Source organism: Cupressus sempervirens, chromosome 4, assembly GCF_028749045.1.
Source record: "Cupressus sempervirens isolate cs-2001-9-10 chromosome 4, ASM2874904v1, whole genome shotgun sequence".
NCBI classification, from domain to species: domain Eukaryota; kingdom Viridiplantae; phylum Streptophyta; class Pinopsida; order Cupressales; family Cupressaceae; genus Cupressus; species Cupressus sempervirens.
In genome coordinates, this window is record NC_143121.1 from 172,341,661 (window position 1) to 172,352,942 (window position 11,282).

The window sequence follows — 11,282 nt, forward strand, 5'->3', positions numbered from 1 at the left end:
ACTATCTGAGACAATATTAGGAAACGCTCCCAACAAATCTATAACTTCTATAGGTACCTCCTCTACTTCTTTACCATCTTTTAAGATTACAGCAAAACAAATATGCTCACACTTCATACCTTTGAGAAACTCCTTTCCATCAATAAAACATCTTCTGGAAACACTACACACATTTTCTTCTTTCTCCTTCAACAACTTCAACTTATGCTTCACTTTATCTTTTATCATAGTGTAGCCATTTGCTTGCCTATCATGTACAGCATGCTTGTCAAACTGCCACAACCTACCCAACAACATATGACATATGTGCATAGGTATGATATCACAAAGCACCTCATCCTAGTAGCTTCCAATCTTGAACTTCAATAGGCACTACTCATTGACCATGACCTTATGGTCATCCTACACTCAAGCAATACAGTATGGACACAAGCGTTTCTACCTCTTGAGATTTAACTTTGTGACCATCTTTTTTGACACCAAATAGTCAGTGCTTCCACAATTAATGATCACATCACACCACTTGTCTTCACATTTGCACTTGGTGCGAAACAAACTCCTCCTTTGTTCAGGTTCATTCTCTCCACTCAGCACAACTTTCCTATTACTTTGGACTTCTCTTCCAGCATCTTCAGAATGGGATGATTTGGCATCTTTCAATATGCGCAACTTTGGCCTGGCCTTCTATTCTCCAATCTGTCCTTCCTCAGCGCTGGGAACATTCAAATGCTCTATGCCCTTCTTCTCCACAGTGAAAGCATTTGCCACGAAGACCTCCTCTTCTAGATCCTTGCCCTCTTCCTCTTCCTCTCTAATCTATGTTGTTCTGATCATGGAAACGATTGGAATTGTTTCTCCTCTAGTTTTGACTGCTACTGCTTGCCTTATCCTTGTTTTTTTTATCATCATTTTGGCCTCCATAAGATTCTCCGCCAGATCTTCCACCACGACCTCTTCCACTATTCTTGTTATCAAATTTTTTGCTCAACTTCTCCTCAACTCTTAGGGAAAACTAGTACACCACCTCAATACTGGTCATTCGAACCAAACTCAACTCCTCTTGAATGTTTGGCCTTAACCCATTAAGATAACAGGCAACTTTCTCCTTATTAGCTTCAGCATTGCCGGTTCTAATGAAAACTTGGTAGAACTCTTCAATATACGCTTGAACAGATCTTCCCATTTGCTTCAACCCTTGCATTTTCTTTAGCAAATCAAGCCCATAATCCACGGGAATGAATTGTCGCTTCAATTTAGCTATCATACAATCTCATCTGGTGATTGTCTTCCCCTCTTCTATTTCGCTCCAATTGAATCTACTATCACCAAATCTTACATGTCCCTTCAATTTTGCCTTCACAAACTTGATGCTCACAGAATCCTCAATATCGTCATACTCAAAGTATTCCTCCAATTCATTGATCCAATCAATCAACTCCTTTCGGTTAAGATTTCCCGAAAATGTGGGAACCTCAAACTTTGGTCTTTTTCCAATCTTGGAGATAGCCTTGAAAAATCTTTCTTCTTCTAGGTTTAGAACTGTCTCTTCTTCAACATTTTCTTCTTCTTCGCGTTCATCCTCACTTTCATCTCTTACAAGAAGATTTATCCCTCTATGCATTTGTTCTACCAATGCTTGCATTTGCCTTTAAAGGGCTCTAAAACCCTCAGGTGTAACAGCTACAACTCTCCCACCACGCTCTCTTTGTGGAGGCATTTTGTGCTTCCATTGAGACCCTAGTGCAAACTGCCTCTCCATCGGCAATCAACCCAAACCACGGTCTTGGTGCAAACTACCTCCTAGTCGGCGATCAGTATACTCACTCAAGAACTCCTACTTTGATACCACTTGATGAAAGGTGCTCCCCTTAATACAACAAACACATAACAGTAACAAAGAAAAAACAGCAATTGGCAAGAACAAAATATGGGCTTTTTATTATCGCCGCAAATGCGGAATTACAAAATTTTGAAATACCATATGCAAACCCACATAGGCGCCTTCCTTACAATGATTTGCAACATAAAGTTGCGAACTATCGCCTAGAGTTGTCCTAGACAATGTACAAGCATTCCTTAAATATGCATTTTTACACTGCCCGAGAAGTTTCTAGACATCCAACCCTAACCCTTAGACCAACTAACTCTAAAATTACATATAGAATCAACCCGATACATCTTTTGACATTGATTTTGGAAATTTTGGTCGGCCCAACGTCAGAAGGTGATAGCTTTCAAATTGTTGCTCTGATTGGCTATTATAGCCACTTTTCAAAATCCTCAACTTCTGATTCTACTAGGGCCAGCTTGCGCAAACTCCAGTCGACCACATTTGAAAGCCCATCCGAGGCCTCCAAGGTCTTCAACAATGAGCCTGAAGTTTTTATACCAAAATTGCACACCAAAAATCCGCAATAAATCCATGAATACTCATGATATGGTACTGAGCCTCAACTAGTAGGCTAACATATCCAAGATGAACATCCACCTCTGAAATTATGACATTCTGAGCAATATGATTGACTTACTAAGTAGCAAGCCTCCATAAACAACTACTCTGCATTAAGACAACCCTTATTCAAGAAACAAAAAGGAAATATCTTTGGGTGATGCAAGATTGCTCTTACACCCAGGGTGCTCTTGCATCACCATAACATAGCCAATGCCTATTGAAATCCAAATTTGCTCACTAATAACCCACATCCATGCATGGTTCAAACTATCAACCATTTTTAAATATGAATTGTCTTTAGCATCAAAGACACCTACCCACATCTATGAATAGTTTCAAACCTTCAACGCTTTTATTAAACATGACAAAAAACAAAGTAGGGTCAAAGATGCATAGATATCCTCAAGGAAGTTGAGGGGCATCTCAAATGTCCCTGGACATCCAAAGGACAAGCAAACATTCCTCTAGCATCGCATCTATTCAATGAACATCTCATGTGCATTCTAACAATTTGGAAATTATGGGGTGGCCAAGGGACATTCCTTGTCATGCCACCATGTTGGAAATGCATTTGGCAATGGGTTAGCCACTTTCAAAGTCAAAAACACATCCCTACGGAACAAATAAATTTAACTTGTTCGCCTTTGACATTACATGATGAAGGATTATGAGAAAGAGAACAATCATAATGCTACCAATAGCATACCTCCTTAATACACTCAAAAAGTCAACCATGGTATAACTTCAAGAAACAAATAGGTTTCAGCTTCTTACATATGGTACATAAATTAGCCCAACATGAGAGGCTTACCACCATTTTTTACTCTTATCATGATTGTCACCAAGAGAAAGGAGATGTTTTAATTATGGGAGACAGTAACACCACTTTTCAAAAATAGCAGGTTATGGCAGTACAAGGTGATAGCAAGATTGAAAACATTCAAAGATAATGATACTCACTAATAGAAGGGAGATGTTTTCATTATGGAAGGTAGTAACACCCTTACATAGTGTGAGAGAAATGGGTGACAAAAAAACTATTAAAATTCAAATATATACACAGAAGTTCACGCGTAAAATTTAGAATTTTCAGAATTTCAGCATTAGGAAAGAGCATGAAATGTTTGCATCACTTTTAAATTCATTCCACAGCACTGTACTAGGAAACAGCAGATGGACCAGGAGATGTACCAGGAGAGTATTTTTGGTGAATGACTACAAGTCCGTGGATCCGGACTCATGCCACCATGAGTTATGTATTCATCAAACTTATTGCATAATAAAATCCTTATAACTTCAACAAAATGAAATACAGATGCAGGCAGTCTAACTGTCTTTGTTAAATTGCACTTCCTCGGTTATATTGGTGAAATTAAAAGAGCCCATTTTCATTTTGGAAATAAAATTCAACCATTTGTACACGAAATTGTTTAAGATATTTCATCTTGAATGCATATCAGTTACTAGAAAGATAGTAGGCAAGAGTTTTACATAGTCCAGATGTTATCTTATTGCATACTAGAAATATAACAAAAATCTCTATTTTTTCACACCTCAATTTCACCCTCCATATCTCCAGTGAAAGACGCCCCATCACAATATCGAAGTTTTACCCTGTTCCAGTTATAGAAATCTGTTGCATGACATTGTATGCACATAATTTGAGTTAGAATTCATCTGAGACACAAAATGAAAATATTATAACATCCCTCAAGAACCCAAATGAAAATTGCAACATAATATGATCAAAACAACAAATAAACTTTAATGTGCTTATGCCAATTAGATGCTTTTGAAACTTGATCACGTTGCTATTACATGTAGACAATAAACTTTAATGTGATTATGCCAATTACATGCTTCTGAAACTTGATTACCTTGGTTTCACCGTATGCAGAAATTTCTAATTTGTCAAGTTTAGGAACCACTAGTGAACATATTGGGATGGCAAGGATAAGATAGCATGTTTGTAACCTTAGTTACCCATGGGCAGAGAGAATGAGACAGCTTTGAGAGTGAGTGAAAAAGAATGGCTCACTTTAAATAGAAATGTAAACAGAAAAAGAACAAGATGCATGGTGCAAGTCCTAAGGAGAACACTGAACAAGAAAAATTCCAAGGCTTTCCAACGGAAGATAGTATCTTGTGGATTGGGGAACGAACTGTCATTCTTCATTTCACAAACTACTAGATTATTTTCATTGCATGATTGCTTGTTTGGAAATCATGTATATAGTGTCAAAGATGTATCAAATTGAGGTTACAATCAATCAGTCAACATATACATACATAAATCCACACACACACACACAAAATATATATATGTGTGTGTGTGTGTGTGTGTGTGTGTGTGTGAAACCGATATAAATCTCCATAGATTTTATGACATAATAACCATATACCTACTAACCTTAGAAAATTGAGCTAACTTGTTTTTTCTATGCAATAGAAGGAAATGCATAGAATAGAGATTGATAGGGTGGATGTATATAATGAGTATTTAACACTTGAAAACCTTGATTTTGATTGACAGCTAAACACAGGTTTTGAAAGCATTTAAAAACATTGCTGGTGATAATAAAGACCCAAAATTTAAGCATCTGTGACAATATATTTGTACAGTCTCACCCACAATTTTTGACAATAAATGGTTTGGAGGATGCAATCATGTACAGCACAATATAATTTATATGTTTAGTAACGATCAGGGACCAAGACATCATTATAATTCATGTGGCTTAATAAAATAAACAAAGATTGGAATCAGATGTCCATATGATTATTAGGAATCTCTCATTTACTATGTAACCATTCGATTATAACAAACAACAAAAACAGAGGTCAATGCATCATTTAAAGTTTTAAACCCATGTGGCTGGATTAAATACAGAAGGATTGGAATCAACTGCCCCAATGACTATTGAAAACCTTCATATACTATAGTAACCATAATGCCAACCACCAAGATCTTGGTGCATCAGTTCTGAGAGGTTACTAGCACCAATAAAGGAGATGTTTGACAATGTCAGAAACAAATCATGGTAAGGTATAATCCATCACCAACATCCTTATTCATAGGAGAAGGAAATGATCTAAACCATGAAAATCAAAGCTCAAGGATCAACATTAGAGGAAGGAGATAAACTGGCAAGGGATTGAAGAACCAACAAAGATCATGGACAGTGACAAGTGGGAGAAAATTGGAACCCATTCAACAACCATTTTTACCTAGGTAATCAAAGATCTGCAACGCGTGGATCCAAGAGGGAAGGTGTCAATACAAAAGATGACTCAACATGTTACTGGTCAAGCACTATCTTAGGAAAGTCCTATATATTCCCTTGTTTGAGCCATAAATATAGTCTACAATATGTTGGAACATTGGTTAAAGGGGTAAGTGGGATGGGAAGTCTCAAAAGGACTAAAGATCACACAGTAATGATCAATGAAAACCAAATAGTAGACCCAAGATTGCTGATAAGAAGAAGAAAGGTAAATGAAAAGCAACCCAAGCATGGAATGGCTAGACCCATTGGACCTAACTTGGGTAAGAGAAGAGAATTTGGGTCAAGAAAATAGAACAAACCGAAGAGATAATGTAGATTAACAAGGTAAGGATAGACAACCTATCAAAGTTCAGCACTGTAATGAAAGTTGGCTAATTTTTCAAGCAATTTATGAAAACAGCGTCAAACTAGGACAATCAATGTAAAGTGATGGTTCAACTATTTAAAGCAAGACTAGCACAATTCTATGTGGCAAACAAGTAGAATTTACAATGTTGGCAAAAAAATGAAACCCCTATCAAGATGAGGTTTGGTAGAAGCGAAGTGGAGAATCAAGTATGATCAAGTGGATTGATCCAAGAGATTGCATCCAAAAATGTGGCAGTTGTTGAATGGCAATGGCTAAGTAGTCAAGGAGATGTGACTGCACAAATTCTGATCAACAGTTGGAGCATGGACACAAGCAAGACATGTACATCAAGAGACAACAACTGGTTTCTCAATCTTTCACCTTCAAAATAAAGGTCCTCAACAAACAAAGAGCCTTCAGCTATAAGACACGCAATTTTTTAAAACTCTTCAAAAACATATTCAAAATTTAACTCATACCATAATAACACAACCTGCACGGTAAATATGTATATAAAATGTCCCAACAGATGACATCACCAAAAATTTGGACTTCAGTGAAGCAGCAGCATGCTGCCCCATGCTTCAATTACACAAAGAAAATCTATATAACTCAAGATGTAAAACTTTTAATCACTATATAAAAATAATCACAATAAATTAAATTGGAAATATATTGAAGTTCCCATAAATCTTGACCAAAGACCACAAAAAATCAGAAGAAGACGATGAGACAACTTAGTAGAAAATGGAAGACTTACCCACCATATCCAACAAAAATGCAAATTTAAAATCGTGCAACACTAATAATTTAGATTCTTTCATAAAGAATGAGTTTCTCAACAAAATAAGAGTATATAAATTAAATAAACCACATCACCTGGATTCTCTGAAGGCTTATCACTTAGAATGCCAGAGAACACTATTGCACGCTCCATATATCGAGATGAACCTCGACGAGTTGTTTTCCGGTAAACACATGTTCTAACATCATTGCACCATCCTCCACCCTTCATATCACAAGCAATAAAACTAGAGTCAAACAAAATATGTTATAACAGCATAAAGCATGCATTACAGATTACATTATGTTAAAAACAATTCTCCCTCTTTCCATAGTATTGAACTTCGAAGAGTATGGAGACACCTCAAGTTGAATCAGCCAATTATTTGCTCCTGACCCAAATCCCCTATTTAGGTGATAACCTGGTAAGGTTCCATCCAAACAAACTGCATGCAACAAACAAGATTAGCATTAAAAATTTATATGCTATATAATGAAAAGGATTAGGCACTAAATTCTATTAATTAAAGGTAGACTAAACATATGATGGCATATTTTTTATATACAACTATAAATCTCAGATTCTCAACCATTTAATCTTATCTACCTCAACAATTGCAAATCCTTATCATTTAAGAAAACAAAATATTAGATCTCTATGAGTTCTTATATTGAAAACATAATGATCTTTTCGCTACAACAGTTACCAACAGTAATTAAGGGCTTGCATATAAAAGGTACCTAGACAAGGAAAAAAAAATTAATTGAACTTAAAAGTTTAAATAAAATCATCAAATGACACGGTCCAGGTATATAGAACCATAGAACCATCACATGTAGGTTCCATGGGGACCATCATCCCCATGTAATTAAGATATCCTCTAATAGAACAGATACACGAGGCAATTTGATCCATACAAAGAATTTTGTAAACATGAGAAATTATATAATGAAGTGATACAATCACCAATGTGTACTCTCAAAACTAGTGTTTCACTTTCTGTACATGAAAACATTCAATCCATCATTTACTGCCCCATGCTCGGGAGTGAAAACAACATCTAAGACCAATATCCTCCCATTAAAATAGCTTTTTAGATACTTGTATGTGTTTCCATGTGTAACAGCTAATAGTGTGTCATCATTCCAAGTTCAAGATTGACAGTGAATTTAGATGTATTATGATTGCAGATTGATTCCTTTTATTATGTATACAAAAATTCAATAGTTATATAGAAACAGAGTATATGCCTTATCCACAAAGGCTATGGACATCACAACCACAAAGTAATCACATCCAATATCTATTAGTCATTTTTCTGCAAAGCTTGATCAATGTTTTGTCTAAATCTATTTCCTTAATGCTACCATATTCAATTTTAAAAAGTAAATGCTAAGGACAAAACTGTTATATTATAAGAAGTGCTTAATACAGATTAGAACAAATGCTATAAAACATATGGAAAAAAGAGCACACCACAGAGCTGGTACCATACAAATGAATCAAATGTTTGCATATTGAAATCTCAAAGATTATATGTCAAAATCATATGAGAACCTCTCTATAGTCTTACTGTTGTGATTATACTTGAATCTATCTTCCTTTGTACTTATTTGCATCATATACTATGTTATCAACTTAATAAAATGTGGACATTACAACAGACATTACATTTTGACATTGCAACAGACATTACATTTTGACATTGCAACAAAAGGCTGTTTGACTGGCATAAACAGAAACACATGCAAACCGCACATCCATCACTCATATTGTGTGACTGTTACTTTAGAGACATCAGCCGCTTGCCTGATCATTCACTTTGCTAGAAATACTTCAAGCTCTCATTCAAGTATTAGTTGCACCTAAAAAGAGGAGATTCTAATGTCAAAAATGCTTGAATTGTCTAATCCTTTATGCTTCCAGTGCCAACATATCAAACATAAATATTTATTGTGAGGGTACAAGGTTGCAGGCTATACAATATGTGATCATAACATATACACAAAAAATAGTAAGAGGCCAGCTAATTCCTTGGAATTTAGAAATGGTCTTTAAACTACTATTACTGCTGATATTCAAACCAAAACAGCAGCCAACAATCACAGAAAAAAGAAAGAGATTAAATGGCTATGTTATATCTCATTTAACCATTTAACAATGGCATTCACTGCATATCACGTAGTATAGAAGGCCAAGCACTATCATTTATCAAACTGATAAGAAGCATGGAAGTATTGTCAAGTCACGTGGGAATGACAAGCTGTTTTTGTTATCTCAATTTAAATTGGTGACAATAACTGAATTAAACATCCACAGCCAATACAAATATTTTTTTTCCTATTTCTGATGCTACTAAATTATCGTATTGCCCTCTACATATTAGAAACAAAAAAACTATTAGATCTAAAACTCTTAAAGAAAACAGAGGATATCCCTTCCGCTGGCTGTGGAGAATGGCTCTCCATTATCCGTTACAAAAATGTATTTTCTTCCTCCACCTCCTCAGACTTTGATTTTCTTGATTTTTTCCAGAAATCCCCATTAAGGATAAGTTTTTTATGACTAAAAGCCAATTACCGATAGATTATCGTTAGGCCCACTATTATCTAGGAAATTTGTAGATATAGAGATAAATTAGTATTTTGGGTTAACTTGAATAATTAGATGTAGATAGTGAATTTTTGCCGTAAAACAAATGAAAGAGACGATCATTACGAAACATCAACTATTCGGCGGCAGATTCCGCTCTCCCTCCTTTTCCCGGGATGGTCGGAGCTTCTTCAGAGATCACTACTGATGTCTAATTATATTTCTGCTTCTGCTGATATGAGGTATGAAATCTTTGGTTAGGCGGGAGATAGGAGTCTGATCTCAAATTCAGATGTTTGCACAGTTTTTCCTTTCAAAACATCAACGAACAGATCTTCAGATGCAGAATACACTTAACAAACAGATTGGGAAGTACACCAAAAAGATGAAAGAGTTTAATTAGAACCGGGACCCTGGCAACCGGGCAACTGATAATCACCACGCTCAAGTTTGATCTCAACGTGATGATGTCCTTTTCATTTGCACCCAATGTAATATTTTCTTCAAATCTAACTGTTCCTCATCTTCATCATCTCCTGAAGCAAAAACTGAACATGTTTCCTGCGAGCAATCCTACCCCAAAAGGAATTTCAAGCAGACTTAACAACCAATCAAATTCGGTTACAAAATGAACTAAGTCATTTGTCGTGACCCTAATAACCCGAAAGATCAGCCTAAAGATAAATCGAAATCGAGCTACTGTCTATCAGTAATATCAAAAATGTACTTAACAGCAATACAGACTACCAAGTTACCAACAGGAGGAAACTACCACACAGAGATTACTTGCACTGCACAACGACGCATCCCTTGCAACAAACTTGTAAGGCCGAAGTGAAGCGAGGAAAAGGAGGGGAATTCATAAAGATCTAAATCAAGTACAAACTTCAAATTAAGACAATGAGGATGATTTGCTAGTCTGAAATGAAAGCAACACATACAAACCATAAAGAAAATAGTAAAACACAAAGTGTACTGGATGAGGAGTACTTGCCAGCTCCTTTGGACGCTGCTCCTTTAACAAGAGTCAATCCCACCATTAGAGTACCTGCAGGATAAGAAGTGCTCATCTCTTCCCAATGCATCCCTGTGTCATTGTGTGTCACAAGAATCTCTGTGTTTTGCAGTCCAGAGCAACACGTCATTCCAAACAGAACCACCCCAACCAAAGCTCCTAAATGATCCCTCAATCCCATCTTCTTCTTCTTCCCAGAAACCACTAGAATGAATAAGCTATCAAGCAAGTAGCAACAAACAGGGCACGAGGCTAACGAGTCAGAAGAAGAGAAGGAGCTTCAGAAACCAGGCGGTCTCTATTATTGTACAGTCAAAAACCCATCTCTTTTAAAGAGATGCTTTAATATCTAAACCGTCAAAGGAGGCGATAAACAACTCGAAAAGGGCTGATGCGTCCCCAAACCTACCAGCAACCACTAATGCATGTGACCATCTCAATCAGAATGCTGGATGCCTCGCTATCACCAAAACTATATGCTCCTCGTTTTTTTGCTGATTTTGAAACAAATGAGTCCCAAAGACAACTAAACCCACTTCATAAGACGTCTCAAACCCAAAGAGCAACTCAAACCCGGTTCTCTACAGATATTTTCTAGTTAAACCGGCTCAAACTCACTCACTTATATATATTTTCGAAAATACCATCTCAGACCCACTTCTCAGTAGAATCACTCATGCATTCCCAACTGACATGCCATTTACCATTGGATTTCCCAGCCTACCCTCACTCACTATAATCCTCCCTTAGCAATACCCTTTTCACCGTAGTCGTCCAAAAACTATAGCTCGCCTCGGTCTTAA

The 11,282-nt window shown here is 36.5% G+C and overlaps 1 protein-coding gene across 1 annotated transcript in view; it reads right to left on the minus strand.

Moving 5' to 3' along the window:
- Positions 1–10,782, minus strand: part of LOC149560530 (pectin acetylesterase 12-like) — a 60,337-nt gene extending 49,555 nt beyond the window's left edge. The window contains exons 1-4 of the mRNA XM_089824715.1: positions 10,459–10,782; positions 7,235–7,317; positions 6,968–7,097; positions 4,006–4,085 (exon numbers count right to left, since the gene is read on the minus strand). Coding sequence (XP_089680841.1) covers positions 4,006–4,085; positions 6,968–7,097; positions 7,235–7,317; positions 10,459–10,660 — 495 coding nt within the window. The 5' untranslated portion in view covers positions 10,661–10,782. The remainder of the gene's footprint in view (positions 1–4,005; positions 4,086–6,967; positions 7,098–7,234; positions 7,318–10,458) is intronic.
- Between the last annotated feature and the right edge of the window lie 500 nt (positions 10,783–11,282).